The 13717-nt window shown below is 56.1% G+C and overlaps 5 protein-coding genes across 5 annotated transcripts; 3 read left to right on the plus strand and 2 right to left on the minus strand.

Moving 5' to 3' along the window:
- Positions 1-84: 84 nt before the first annotated feature.
- BO86DRAFT_451101 (putative MFS transporter) lies at positions 85-1833 on the plus strand (the record flags this gene model as incomplete). Its single annotated transcript, XM_025676841.1, has 6 exons — positions 85-304; positions 360-521; positions 566-674; positions 721-758; positions 808-1763; positions 1822-1833. 6 exons carry the CDS (start codon positions 85-87, stop codon positions 1831-1833), a joined length of 1497 nt encoding a protein of 498 aa, XP_025523210.1.
- A 123-nt stretch (positions 1834-1956) lies between these two features.
- On the minus strand, positions 1957-3275 carry BO86DRAFT_440985 (alkene reductase). Its single transcript, XM_025676222.1, has one exon. The coding sequence runs from the start codon at positions 3156-3158 to the stop codon at positions 2022-2024; it is 1137 nt and encodes a 378-aa protein (XP_025523211.1). The 5' UTR covers positions 3159-3275; the 3' UTR covers positions 1957-2021.
- Positions 3276-4397: 1122 nt separating this feature from the next.
- BO86DRAFT_459299 (uncharacterized protein) lies at positions 4398-8326 on the minus strand. Its single transcript, XM_025677345.1, has 5 exons — positions 8238-8326; positions 8136-8175; positions 7655-8046; positions 5033-7602; positions 4398-4961 (listed from the first exon to the last, which is right to left on the minus strand). The coding sequence occupies exons 1-5, from the start codon at positions 8245-8247 to the stop codon at positions 4728-4730; spliced, it is 3246 nt and encodes a 1081-aa protein (XP_025523212.1). The 5' UTR covers positions 8248-8326; the 3' UTR covers positions 4398-4727.
- A 159-nt stretch (positions 8327-8485) lies between these two features.
- BO86DRAFT_413232 (uncharacterized protein) lies at positions 8486-9776 on the plus strand. The gene is made up of 2 exons (XM_025674721.1): positions 8486-9118; positions 9190-9776. Exons 1-2 carry the CDS (start codon positions 8627-8629, stop codon positions 9649-9651), a joined length of 954 nt encoding a protein of 317 aa, XP_025523213.1. The 5' UTR covers positions 8486-8626; the 3' UTR covers positions 9652-9776.
- A 1068-nt stretch (positions 9777-10844) lies between these two features.
- On the plus strand, positions 10845-13717 carry BO86DRAFT_224329 (putative chromatin assembly factor 1 subunit B). Its single transcript, XM_025666939.1, has 6 exons — positions 10845-11103; positions 11182-11197; positions 11305-11407; positions 11482-11718; positions 11776-12868; positions 12926-13717. The coding sequence occupies exons 1-6, from the start codon at positions 11000-11002 to the stop codon at positions 13539-13541; spliced, it is 2169 nt and encodes a 722-aa protein (XP_025523214.1). The 5' UTR covers positions 10845-10999; the 3' UTR covers positions 13542-13717.

The following is a 13717-nucleotide window of genomic DNA, read 5'->3' on the forward strand; positions in this document are numbered from 1 at the left end:
CTATAAAAGCAGCAAGATGAGCACTTCCTGCACCGATAACAACACCCTTCCTGCAGCTCGTCGAAAGCACTGAAAATTATCAAGATGGGAAACGTGGATGCTGAGAAGTCAATCGTCACTACAGCAAAGGATGACAGCCATACTCCTGCCTATCAAGCTGATGCAGCATTGGAGTATCTCCGAACAGGAGATGTAACGACGTTCTCCGAGGTAGAAGAGAAACAGCTCGTTCGGAAGATCGACCGCATGATTGTGCCTCTCATGTGGGCAATCTATTTCCTCCAGTACCAAGATAAGATCCTAAGTCAGTCTCTGCTCGTCATGTCGACGCTGTAACTGTTGCCTGACCGAGCGACTAGTCAACTATGCGTCGGTGATGGGTCTGCTGGATGACACGGGGATGCGGACGGATCAGTTCTCCCACTTGGCTTTGGTTTTCTACGCGTCATACCTTTTCTTTGAACTCCCGACCGGGTATCTGATGCAGCGTCTGCCAACGGCGAAGTACTTGGGGCTAAACGGTAGGTAGCGCTGCTCGGGTTGCGAACCATGCTGATTAGCCCAGTCACTCTCTGGGGTCTGTTGACCACTCTGAACTGCGTTGCAAAGAATTTCGCCGGGCTTGTTGTCCTCCGCGTACTTCTAGGATGCTTTGAGAGCGCTGTAGCACCTGCGTACGATCTCCTCCAACGTTGGAACCTACCGGGCTGACCTTACTAGTCTGATATTGATCACATCCATGTGGTATCGAAGAAATGGTAGAGGTCTCGGTCATTCTTTGGTCCCTCTTTACTGACTTAGTCCTAGAACAACCGCAGCGTATGGGCCTGTGGTACTTGGGAACAGGCACAGCAACTATTGTCGGAGCCTTGGTTGCGTACGGTCTGCTCTTCTACACGGCCGATGAGTTCTACTCATGGCAGATCATGTTCTTAATCTTCGGACTTTTGACCATCGCTGTTGGGGTCACAGTCATCCTCATCTTCCCCGACAATCCTATGACCTCCCGACTCAGCCACGAGGAGAAGATCATGGCCATTGAGCGTCTCCGCGAGAACCGCACCGGCATCGAGAACAAGCAATTCAAATGGAACCAGTTCCTCGAGGTGTTCACCGATCCGCAAGCCTACCTGATTGCCATCATTGTTGCAGCGAGCAATATCAGCAATGCCGCTATCAGCAGCTTCTCGGCGCTGATCATCAAGAATTTTGGCTTCACCACCAAAGAGACCGAATTGCTCACCATCCCCGGCGGCGTGGTCAGCGTGATCAGTATCCTCTCGGGAACCTACCTGGCAGGGCGTTTCGATCAGCGATGTCTCTGCGTCCTGGGCATTCTGGGCTGTGGCCTCCTGGGCGGCTGTCTGATGGCGTTTGCCCCGAGCGACAACAAAGGCGCGATGCTGGCGGGCAACTACCTCACCAACTGCGTCGGATCCGCCCTGCCCCTGATGTACTCGATCGCGGGAGCCAATGTGGCCGGGCATACCAAGAAGGTGACGATGAACGCGATCGTGCTCATGGCGTTCTGCCTCGGCAATATCCTGGGTCCGTTGTCCTTCCGCACGCAGGACGAGCCCCAGTATATGCCCGCCAAGGTTGCCATTGTAGCCACCGTCTCGGTGGCTATCTTGTTCACGGGGCTTCTGAAGTGCTATTACATCTACGAGAACCGCCGCCGGGACAAGAATGGCCGCGGTGAGCAGCATCAGGAGAATTCCGAGTTCCTCGACCTGACCGATAGGGTGAATCTGGAGTTCAGGGTGAGTTTCTTCGCTAACCCGGAAAATCACTTGCATCAATCAACTGATATGCAAGTAGTACAAGCATTGAAGTCTACTTAGCTTACACGTAAAACGTTTTGGATAAAGTTCATGAGTACCCATGAAATGGAAGTGATATCACATTAAGTGGACCAGCAAGTCTATGCGATCTATGCTATGCAAAAACCCTGCCAACGCCTCGTAGAACAAACCGCTATATATACAATACGTCGAAATCAAAGTCACCCGCACAAAGCTCTAAGCAGCGACCTTGGCGACCTTGGCAGCCTTGAACTCCTCGCTGTACTCATAGTCGTTGTAACCCTTGGGATCCTTGGGGAGATAGAAGACCTCGCGCTGGTAGGGGCGTAGGGGGATGCCGCGCTGGATCTTGAAGGGCAGCTCGGGGTTGGCGGTCCAAGGGCGGCCAATGCCGACGACGACATCATAGTCCTTGTAGTCGACATCAACCGCCTTCTTGGCCGAGTCGGCATCGAACCCGCCGGCCGTGATGACGGGGCCGGCGTGGCCGTAGGCCTGGAAGAAGAAATCCAGGCTATCCTCGTTGCCGCACTCGCCCTCGGTGTTGCCCTGGATGCGGGGCTCCACGACATGGACGTAGCTCAGCTTGAACTCGGCCGTCTTCTCGGCGAGGTAGCGGAACTGGGGCCTGGGGTCCTGCATGCGCATGCCCTGGAAGGTGCTGAAGGGCGAGTAGCGGATGGCCGTGCGCTCCGCGCCCACGGCCTCGACGACGGCCTGGATCACCTCGAGCGCGAACCGCGCGCGGTTCTCCACGCTGCCGCCCCAGGCGTCCGTCCGCTGGTTGGCCGTGTCCTGGTTGAACTGGTCGATCAGGTACCCGTTGGCGCCGTGGATCTCGACGCCGTCGAAGCCCGCCGCGATGGCGTTCCGGGCGGCCTGCGCGTACTCCCCGATGAAGGCGCGGATCTCCGCCTCCGTCAGCGCCCGCGGGGTCGGCGCGTCGGGTGCGGCGGGGATGGCGCTCGCCGACGCCACCTCAAACTCCCCGTTGGTGTCCTCCTTCAGCGCGGCCGGGTCGGCCACGCGGCCCAGCGCCCACAGCTGCATGTAGATGTACGAGCCGCGGGCGTGCACGGCGTCCGTCACCTTCCGCCACTGCGCGATCTGCGCCTCCGTCCAGATGCCCGGCACGTTGCGGTAGCTGCCGGCGCGCGGCGAGATGAGGGTGGCTTCGGTGATCAGGAGCGTGCCGGGGACGGCGGCGCGCTGGGCGTAGTGCTCGGCGACCATGTCCATGGGCACGTGGGCGTCGTCGGCGCGGAAGCGCGTCATCGGGGCCATGGCCAGGCGGTGGGCGAGCTGCATGTTGCCCACCTGGAGGGGTTGGAAGAGTTTCGTGGTGGTGGCCATTTTGTGTGGTGTGTTTTGTGTTGTTTGAGGTTATTCGTGGGAGGAGAGGTATAGAGTGTAGGTGGGTGTATTGCAACCACGCAATTGGATCAATGAACAACGGTGCATTAACTAATTCTTCTGCTGCGAAAAAGAAATCAGAGAGAGAGACCCGAAGGAAGAGAACAACACCTTTATACCTCCTGTCCTCAGGCAATCCAGAATAGGAATATGGAATCTTCCATGGAATTAGGGAAAACAGTGGAAGTGGGGCCCAGTGCCCATGTCCCACATGTTGATTTCCAAGCATTGATGGGGCGTGCTTTTCTCTCCAACTTCCAAGTCAAGTGCCCCTTGCCCTTGCCCTTAACCCTGAAACCTTCTTGCTCGTCTCGGGGTTACATCCCCCCCCCCCCCCTGGGATTAGAGTATGAATCCATGGCAATGAAAGCGTGATTAGTAACTTAACAGTGATTAGTGATATCAGCTGGGTAACCAAACTATACAAAGTACGGAGTTAAACTCCCATGCTAGACTAGCTCGTACCGTACATACATAATCTGCACGGAACGCCGGCAGTGAGTCCTGGTAAGCACTAGACTCCCCCCCCCCCTGTTTAGGTTCTTGGACCCTGACCACGCCATGCATACATGCTTACACCCTTCCCTACTTCCAGGTACGCGTAGACTTACTACTGGGTAAATCATGGGCTAGGCTTGAACAATGACGATGACGATAACGATAATGATAACGTGGGTGGCGGACCCAAAACCCAAACCTAAACCCTGCAGAAAAGTTCTGTTGCATATCCGGTTTCTCTCTCGGTTCAGATAACAATTCCCTTCTCGGCATACCTACAGTAGGAAATTGTTTTCCGTCCCGGGGCTGACAAATAGGGTAGGCTGGCTGGCCGGGCGGTGGCGCGGGGGTGCGTTTCGAATGCATTCGAAGAATTTTCGGGGGTGGCTACTAGGTACACTACAGTGCCTTGGCTACCGCCGTAAGTTGCTGCTTTCGGGCTGCCGGTCGGTCGGGTTTGGTTCGGCTTGCTTTTTCTTGCCACTATACTTCCTTCGTAACTTGGTATCGGTTTTGATTTTAGGTTACAGTTACAGTTTGCAGTGCAGGTACGGACTCACTACGCTTGAGTATACATACGTAAACGTACCATGATGAGGCCATGTTGGAAATTGGGGCAAAAGGACTAGCACGATCGAGTCTCACTCAACTAATCTGACCCTGTACGAGGTCCGTACACGCATGCAAGATAGTGATATGCTGTTATCCAATAGCTAGCTAGCTAGGTCTGGTAGTGCAGTACGTACAGTACATGGTCATGGTCAGGTAGGTATCCATTTCATCATCAAAATAATCCAACGGGAGAACTGCTACCGGCACCCTCGAAAAGCAAACAACCGTAAAAGAAAAAAAAACTCCTGTCGCAGTGTTCATGTGATGTGGGTATTCGGGATCAAGCGAAAGAGCAAGACGAGCAAGACAGGGAGGGCAATGAAAAAGAAGACAGATGATAAAAAGGTCTCAACGCCACGGAATGGATGCAATCAAGGTCGAGAGGAAGAAGCGCAACGCTCAACTCTCCAGCCTCCGTGCCGTAGATTCGAGCTGGGCGTTGAAGGAGCGAAGTTGATGCAACAGCCCGCCCTGGCCGCCGGGGGCGGCGGAACTGACCGTCTCCGCAACGTTGCGCAGCAGGAACTCCATCCCCGCCAGATCACTGGTCTCGTCTGGCTCGGCTGGGTGGGTCTGGCGACGCTCAAGGGCGAGGTCGAGGCTGTGGAGGGAGTTGTTGATGGTCGATCGCGCCTGTAGAAAGGAATCATGTTAGCATCCAATTGCTCTTCCGATATAGTTTGATCAACTCCAGAAAGACTCACCTTTCGTGCAGACTCATCTTCGGCATGTTTCCGCCGGACGGCGTCCATCTGCAGCGCAACCGCCTCTCTCTCCTTTCGCACTTGGTACAGTCGACTCCGATACTCCATCATCTCACGCTTGGCCTTCCGCATCTTGACCCCAAGCATGAAGTTGCCGTCCAGCATCTCGCTCAGCTCGAGCAATCGGCCCTCCAGTTCGCTGCCGTACGCCTCGACCACCTTCTTCTTGCGCGTCCATTCGGCGCGCCGCGCGGCGTTCCCTTCACCGTCGATGCCGTTGGTCAGCGTCGTTAGCGTCTTTTCCAAGGTCTCGCGGCAGATTTGGCCCAGTACGTCGGCCACATTCACGCCGCCGCGGCTGGGCAGCTTGGCCTGCTGCCGGTCGGACGACGCCTCAGCGGTCTCGCCCTCGTCATCCGACGACTCCAGCAGTGTGGGATCGCCCCCGAGAGCAGCAGCGTTTGCAAGACGGTGCACAGTGACCGGCACGGTCTCTCCGCGAGGTTGTCTGGGCTTACGTCTCCGCGTCGGAGGCTCTGCGCTGCCCGCGCCTTCTGCTGCGACGTTGTCTGCCTCGCGTCTCGCGCTAACCCCGGCACTCTCTTCTGCCTGCCTGCCGCCACGACCACGCTTACGAGATCGGCGTTCTGTGGGTTCCTGCGAAGGCTCCAGTTCTGGTTCTGGCTGTGCAGCCTCGGGTTGGACCACTTCAGGTTCCGGAACAGCTTCTGCTGGCTTCGGCGATGTCGACTTGGCTCCCCTTGCTTTCCGCCCTCTAGACTTCGGCGCTGTTTCAACTGGTTCTTGCGTGGCCGGCTCTGGCTCTGGTCGTGCATCTTCCGGCCCAGCTGTCCGTGCTTTTCGCCCTCTGCGCCTCGGCTCTGCCTCAGCTGGTCTTTGATCTGTCGGACTGGGCTCCGCTTGTGCTGCCTCCGGCTCAGCTATCCGTGCCCTCCGCCCTCTTGGCCTTGGCTCTGGCTCTTCCGGTGCTTGTTCCGCCGGTTTTGTCTCTGGGTGTAGAATCTCTGGCTCTGCAGTCCTTGCTATCCGCCCCCTGAGTTTCGATTCAGGAATCACTGGCTCTGGCTCTACCGGCTCTGGCTCAGCGATCTTCGATCTTCGCCCTCTGTGCCTTGATTCAGGCACTGCTGGTTCTGGCGCTGTTGCTGTGGCCTCTGGTAGCGGCTCCGTTGGCTTGGCTCTCCGTCCTCTGGACTTCGAGCGAGATGCTGTCTCCGCCTCTGCTTCATGATCCTGCGGCTCTGGTGCAGGTTCCGCTTGCTCCGGCTCTGGATGTACACGTTCCGACTCGGCTTGTTTGGGTCGTCGTCCCTTGCGCTTCGGCTGCGCCTCCGATGGTAGGGCCTGCTCCTGTGGCTCCAGCTCTGGCTCCACCGGCTGCGGTCCAGATGCCTTGGGTCTCCGTCCTCTCAGCATGGGCTGTGACGCCGACTCTTCCGGCTCCTGCACCTCCTTCTGCACCTCCTCGACTTGAGCTTCCTCCTCCTCGACCACGTCCTGGAGAGAGGGCGAAACCTTTCTCCCGGGGCGACCAGCGCGCTTCGGTTTCGTTTCTGCGGCCTCCGGCTGTTGCGGACGTCCTCTGCGGGCCCCCTCTCGCTCCGCAGCACGTACCTCTGCTCCTTGCGGAGCATCTAGCTCCATATCCTGACCCTCTGGCTTCCCATTGGTGATGGAAGCATCATTTGCCCGCTCAGAGACCCCATCAATCCGGGTCCGGATCCTCTTATTTCTCTTTGCTCCAACTGGCGTGCTCTCCGCGGAGCCTGCTCTCGCCACTCGGGGCTCCTTGACCGTGCTCGTAGATGGTTGGACGGATGCAGCTCGTTCGCCTCGTGGTCGCTTGGTTCGCGAAGGAACGGGTAGTCTCGACTGTTTCGTAGTCGGTTGAGGTTCGGTGATGGCGTGGGATTGAATCGTTTCTTGGGGTTGGGCAGTCGATTGGGGCTCGGTGACGTCTTGGGGCTCGACGGGTTCGGTCGACTCAGGAATGTCTGGAAGGGTTGGGTCGTTTGGCGGTTCAACAGTATCTGGCACCGCTGTCGCTAGTGGTTCTGTAGTTTCAGGTTGTACATCCAACGATGTATCCATAGGCTCGGCTGGTGGTTCGACCTGCGCATCGCTCGTCTTCGGACTGGTTGTCGTAGGCGACGATCGTTCGCTTTCCTGAGAGCCTTGTCTCTTGCGCTTGCCTCTTGCCTTCTTAACTGGTGGTGAGGGTGTCCCGTTCGCTTTTGGTGATGCTGACTTAGGTCTCGGGGACAGCTTCTCTGTAGCCACTGTCGCTGACTCCGGTTCCTGAGGAGCCTGCGGAGACGCGAGGTCATTGAGCGTTATAGAGGCTGCTACCGGCGCAACCGGTGATGCTGGTTTCTCGATCGGGGCTTCAGAAGAAGGGGTCGGAACAGGTTCAGGAGTAAGCTTAGTTGCAACAGCTGATTCCTCAGCGGGTTGAGCTGGATCAATCGGGGCAATCCCATTGGCGAGAGAAAGGGGGTTCTCAGCATTGTGCGCAGCAGCTGAACTTGCAGGGGAACTCCTAGGGTGATCTTTCACAAGGTCAGCAACATATAAACCGCGTTAGTACATGTGGCTGCGCACCGAGTTTTCTGATCTTGCGACTTGGACCGGCTTCCGTCGCACCATCCGACGGACTCCGGGGCGAAGACAGTCTGGGCGAGGATCTGGTGCGCGCGCTTCCTGACGTCCGTCGAGCGGGTTCTTGGTTCTGGGATGTCGAAGGCTCAGCCGCAGGCGGCAAGCCATTTTGTGCAGCTTCATCTGTAATACTCGTACTTTCTATAGTGATTGGCGGTGCTGCTGTCGTCGTCGTCGTCGTCGTCGTTGTTGTTGTTGTTGGCGGCGGCGGCGGCGGAAGTGAAGCAGAAGGCTCACCAGCATCGGCCGGGCGCGACGCGGAATCTGTAGCTTCGTCCGGCGGCGGAGCTAGCCCAAACGAAAAACCAAAGTTGATCTCTTTCGTCTTACGTGACCTGCTCAAGATTGGGTATGAATTAGCGACTCATATCGTAGTGGTCAGGCGGCGCGGGGTATGCTGGGCTGGGGGTTGGGATGCGCGTACGCTGCTCCGCGCTGCCGCATTTGCTGCCGCTCCTCTCGATCTACCGTTTGCAAAAGGTTAGCTGAGTACGCGAAGAACCTGGGTGAGAGAAGTAGGTCATACTGATATTCATGTTGGAGAAGCGGCGTCAGGCCGAACTCAACGCGCAAATTGACGCGCGAGAACAGATAGAGGGAGGACGTGGAAAAGAGAGGATCGGATCGAGTTGGGTTTGGGGGAGGGAATGATGGCACTCAGCGCAGGGCGGGCGGAAACCTGACAATCGTTTTCCCCAATACGGTTTGGCGCCCGGTATTTGAAGTTGACGGAGGCCTGCCTTTCGTTTCGGGCATCTCGCGCCATTCTCCGCAGTCAATCTATATTATACGGTACATTATCGCACACGACGACCAGCAAAAGCAGCGTACGCTTGCAGGGCTTTCTTCCGCTTGCTTGCTCACTCCTCGCCCTATCTATCTCTTCCCAGTGAATCGAACACCCCACATCAAATCATGGGTTGGTTTTGGGGCGGCTCGAACCAAGACGACCCCGTCAAAAAGCTTGACCCGGAGCTGCGGGATTTCCTCGAACATGAAGCCCCCAAGAAATACGTGCCCACGAATGCGATTCCGTCCGTCCACGAGCCTTCAAAGACAGTCGAGACAGCGGTACAACCGCCCTCGTCGGAGAGTGCTACGCCCTCGGAGCCTGCAGTCCCCAATGCCTCCCTCTTCCCGGACGGCCGCTATGCCCACCTCTGGAAGACCTACAAGCCACCCCAGGAGAAGGAACAGTCCGAGATGAAAACCGCCGAGCGGGTGATCGAGAAGTACAAACAGCGCGGTGATACCGTGCATCGGGCGGCGATGGAGAACTGTGCGTTGGAACAGGAAGACTGGGCCAATTGCTTCCGCACCGGCAACTGGCAGAAGCAACTGAAAGCCCGTGCGACCATGTGCTCAGACGAGAACTCTAAGTTCTCTCGTTGTTTTACCACCCAGGCTGTATGTTCATTCGCGGGGGGGACGAATTCTCCTTTGATACGCAAGATGCTAACCGCTGATGGGGGTTCCAGAAATTTCTCCAGGCCTTGGGCTACGCCTCTTCCTTCGAGTGGGACGCGGAGAGAGAAGAGCGGATTCAGATGCACGCGGATAAACTCTATCACGAGATGTTGGACTACGAAACCCGGGTGGAGGAAGCACAGAAGGCCGGGCTGGAACCTCCGCCGCTCACCTCGCTCTTTAACCCCCAAGCACCGCCGCCGCCGAGTCCCGCCGTTCCCACCAAGAAGACGCTGGAGATTCCCGGTGGGGAGGCCATCCCTACCGGCTTGAAGCCATCGAGGCCTTTGGAGAAGCTCACGCCCCACGAGCGGGAGCTGGAGATCCGGGCGCACAACGCACAGTTGGAGCAGCAGAAACTCTACGTGCAGGAGGCGACGCCGTTCATCAAGAGCCAGGATGAAGCCCGTTCGAAGCGACGAGAGAAGGCTACGAGTTGGTTTGGCGAGACGATCGGTCGCTGGGTCACCTGAAACATCGAGTAATTTGTCCTCAATTCTGATGTATAATATGATTGTTACCCCTCTTGGCTTGACTTTTCCGGGGGAGTTTGTGAGTAGTTATCAGCGATACTTTCGAAGTTGAACAGTAGGCATTGCCGGTACTTAAGTTGACCTCAATGATCAATCTGGGGAGAAGGCTAAGCATTGAACATCTTGCGCAGTGCTCTATGTTAATCCTTGTGAAATAGGTCCAGAGGAAGTGGTGCTTTGCACTCGACGCCCTATGTACTTGTACATTCAGCGATAGAAGACGGATCAGAGCGATGACACTCTCGACGCATTACCGTTAGTATGCCCGAAACTGGCCAAGGAGGCAGCTAGTCGCGCCATCTCAGCAGGTCTAGACTGTTCAACAATAGTAGCAACCACCTGTACTGTACCTTTTCTTCCACAAGTAGATCACAATCCAAGGTAGTTCCCATTGTTATTGGAAGGGATTGCAGTGTCAAGTAGTTGCCGGCCGCCATCCCGCAAGAGAAACTGAAACCGCTTAATTGATAGTGTATTCTCGGTGCAAGGCGTTAGTTTGGAAGCGGGCACAGAGATCGATGATAAATAGATGGAGGAAGCCAGAGAAAGATTGAAGCATTGGAAAGGACTGCAGTCCACCTGGTGCGTTTCGACTCCGTAAGAGGAATGGCAATGAAGATCGCATTACGCGCGATCGACGGAGCAGGCGAACGCGAAGCTGACGGACGCGGGGATTGTCATTCGCCGGGCGCGACACGAGGGAGAGAAAAAGGACGACATCACCACTGCAGTGACTGCCCACTGACTGACTGGATCCTGCAATCAACTTCCACTGGGCAACGGACAACTACTTCTGCTTTTCTTTCTCTACTGCTCTCATCGGCTGCACTTTGTGTCTTCGTCAAATCGGAACATTGACGACGGTGTTTGTTAGATCTACTAGATTCTTGATCTTGCCTAATAATCCGACCTCCTCTTTGCTTCCTCTTTCTCTTTCGCCTCCTCCCTCTCCACCCCCTTCTTGCTTCTGATTGCATACCTCTTTAAATCCCTCCGAGAGGCTCTTTGATTCCCTGGCCTTGCTGCTGCTGCAAAGTACTTCCCGACGGCTTGTTTGCATTGAATTGCCTCGCCCGCAACTCTCCCTCCGCACTGCTCTCTCTCTCTCTAACCTTCAACAATTCTCCTCATTGCTGCTGCTTCAGCTTCCCCCCACCCCTCATACTACTACCCCTTACAATACATTTCCCACCCCATCTATATCCGCAATATATAACTCGTCTTGGGCCTCGATCTCTCCACCACCATTCTCTCAACGGGTGCCCCCAATTGAGCATCCGTGCTCATCATGAAGGCCACCCCGTTGCTCATCTCGTGGCACGATGACAATGCTCCTATTTACTCGGTACATTTCGACCCCAACGGCAAGGGTCGCTTAGCCACTGCTGGAAAGTGCGTTCATCTGGTCTCTCCCTTTGCCCTTTTCTTAGTCTGTCATTCAGGTTGCTGATGCTTGTCTCCGCCCTCCAGTGACAATAACGTCCGAGTACGATCCCCCCCTCTCGAATTGGCTTTGCCCTCCCTCATCCCTCCTCGTGACTCCTCGTCGAGGGCACTCTGTACACCGTGTCTAACAACATAACACAACCACAGATATGGAAAGTTGAATCAACCGGAGAGGAACGGAAGGTGTCCTACCTGAGCACGCTGGTTAAACATACCCAAGCTGTCAATGTCGTCCGTTTCAGCCCCAAAGGTAGGCAGCAACGCTCGGGCCAATCTGTCTATGTCGCTTCCTGTTCTGATCGTGTCGCCTCGAATCTCATTTAGGCGAGATGCTGGCATCTGCCGGGGATGACGGCAATGTCTTACTCTGGGTACCGTCGGAATTGCAATCACAACCGGGCTTGGGTGAAGACCGCTCGGACGACAAGGAAACCTGGCGAGTGAAGCATATGTGCCGTTCCTCCGGGGCAGAGATCTATGATCTTGCGTGGTCGCCCGACGGGGTTTTCATTATCACGGGCAGTATGGACAATATCGCTCGGATCTATAATGCTCAAACGGGTGAGTTTGGTCGGTGGGTTGCACGCGGAATTGGGTTGCTGACTGTATGGATGACAGGCCAAATGGTGCGCCAGATCGCTGAGCACTCGCACTATGTCCAGGGCGTCGCCTGGGATCCGCTGAATGAATTTGTTGCAACACAATCGTCCGACCGCTCGGTCCACATCTACAGCTTGAAAACCAAAGACGGCCAGTTTACTCTAACTTCCCACGGAAAGTTTCTCAAGATGGACCTCCCCGCGAAACGCATCTCGTCCAGCAGTCCTGCGCCGCCCGATCTATCAATTCGCTCTCAACCCGCACCGACCAGCTCAGCCGCCATCGCCTCTCCCGCTCCGTCCACTCCAGGTACCCCAATGACCTCCAACTTGCCGATGGACCCTCCTCCCGTGTCGCATAGTCGCCGATCGTCATTTGGGTCCTCCCCTTCCATCCGTCGTTCAGCATCTCCGGCGCCATCACTGCCGTTACCAGCTGTCAAACCGCTAGAGGTACCATCACCCGGTTTATTGGGAGGACTTGGAGTCAAGAATGCCAACATCTATGCGAACGAGACCTTCACCTCATTCTTCCGGAGGTTAACCTTTGCTCCTGATGGAAGCTTGCTGTTCACCCCGGCGGGGCAGTACAAGACGTCGCATGTGTCGGCGACGGACTCCTCGAAAACAACGGACGAGATCATCAATACCGTTTACGTCTATACCCGTGCCGGGTTCAACAAGCCGCCTATCTCTCATCTCCCAGGCCATAAGAAACCATCTGTCGCGGTCAAGTGCTCCCCTATTTTCTATACTTTGCGGCAGACTCCTCAGCCTGCTCGTCATATCACCTTAGACACCTCGTCCATCGACGAGTCGTTCTCTTCGCTCCCAGACCCGGTGGTGAGTTCCGCCAAGAATGGCGCGTCAATGGAGCCTCCATCGTCCACGCTTGCTGCCAATGATCTGGTGAAGAACAACACCAGTACCAAGGCGACAGAGCGGGACAGTCCCTCTGCAAGCCAGAGCCCTGCGCCCGTGTTCACATTGCCCTACCGAATCGTGTATGCGGTAGCCACCCAGGACGGAGTTTTGGTGTATGACACCCAGCAGCAGACGCCAATCTGCGTCGTTAGCAATCTGCACTTTGCTACTTTCACCGATCTGACCTGGTAAGTGATGATGACGGACACTCGTCTCCTTGATTCAGCCGAACTAAATTAGGACAGGTCGAATGATGGCTTGACCTTGATGATGAGCTCGTCGGACGGATTTTGTTCGACGCTTGCATTCTCGCCGGGCGAGTTAGGCCAACCATACACTGCGCCAGCATCAGCGGCTCATCAGAACGCAGCCGCCGTGTTATCGGCCAATAACGTTCCGCTCCCTACGCCGACGACAGCGAAACCAAGTCCAGGCCCCCAGGCCAATGCGAGCCAAGCTCCCCCTGCAAGCCCTGCGCGATCTAATTCGGTGTCATCAGTCACGACCCAGTCTGGTAGCCAACAAACGCCAGGGACGGTGGTCAACAACCCGACACCGACTCTCGGATCAGTCCCCCTGGTGACGGCGACTCACTCATCCCAGCCTCCGACACTTCCGCTCACGACGCCGCCACAGACTCCCATGCCTGTGGCCTCGCAAAGTGGGACAAGCAATGTCAGCGCCAGTGTGCTAGGCAAACGGGTCAGTGAATCGGAAAAGGAGGAAGACAGAGACCCGAGCGCGGCTCCGCCCGTTCAACCACCGAAGAAGCGACGAGTAGCGCCGACGCTCATATCAGCAGGCACCGAGCACACCTCCGTGAAAAAGGAGTCACATAGTACTACGGATGTTGGAGGTTAATCATGCCATCTGACAAGTATCTTATCCATGATGTTCTTGTTATTTCCTATTCCCTCCGTGTCTAAAGCGTAACCTCTTCCATCCCGTCACCTCCCGGCTTCCTCTACCACCCACCACCGCCACCCTTGCAGGCGAGATTCGGAGCGGTCCTGACTCGCTACGACATATTATCTATC

The sequence above is a fragment of the Aspergillus japonicus genome, assembly GCF_003184785.1.
Source record: "Aspergillus japonicus CBS 114.51 unplaced genomic scaffold BO86scaffold_76, whole genome shotgun sequence".
NCBI classification, from domain to species: Eukaryota; Fungi; Ascomycota; class Eurotiomycetes; order Eurotiales; family Aspergillaceae; genus Aspergillus; species Aspergillus japonicus.

What these genes read in the sequence shown, in the direction of transcription:
- BO86DRAFT_440985 (XM_025676222.1), bottom strand. Translation starts at nt 3,158, where the DNA reads ATGGCCACCACCACGAAACTCTTCCAACCCCTCCAGGTGGGCAACATG.
- BO86DRAFT_459299 (XM_025677345.1), bottom strand. An exon ending in ATGCGGCAGCGCGGAGCAGC is followed by an intron (nt 8,047 to 8,135) that starts GTACGCGCATCC and finishes AATCTTGAGCAG; the next exon opens with GTCACGTAAGACGAAAGAGA. An exon ending in TCGCAAGATCAGAAAACTCG is followed by an intron (nt 7,603 to 7,654) that starts GTGCGCAGCCAC and finishes ACCTTGTGAAAG; the next exon opens with ATCACCCTAGGAGTTCCCCT.
- BO86DRAFT_413232 (XM_025674721.1), top strand. Translation starts at nt 8,627, where the DNA reads ATGGGTTGGTTTTGGGGCGGCTCGAACCAAGACGACCCCGTCAAAAAG. An exon ending in GTTGTTTTACCACCCAGGCT is followed by an intron (nt 9,119 to 9,189) that starts GTATGTTCATTC and finishes TGGGGGTTCCAG; the next exon opens with AAATTTCTCCAGGCCTTGGG.
- BO86DRAFT_224329 (XM_025666939.1), top strand. Translation starts at nt 11,000, where the DNA reads ATGAAGGCCACCCCGTTGCTCATCTCGTGGCACGATGACAATGCTCCT. An exon ending in GATCTATAATGCTCAAACGG is followed by an intron (nt 11,719 to 11,775) that starts GTGAGTTTGGTC and finishes TATGGATGACAG; the next exon opens with GCCAAATGGTGCGCCAGATC. An exon ending in ACTTTCACCGATCTGACCTG is followed by an intron (nt 12,869 to 12,925) that starts GTAAGTGATGAT and finishes AAATTAGGACAG; the next exon opens with GTCGAATGATGGCTTGACCT.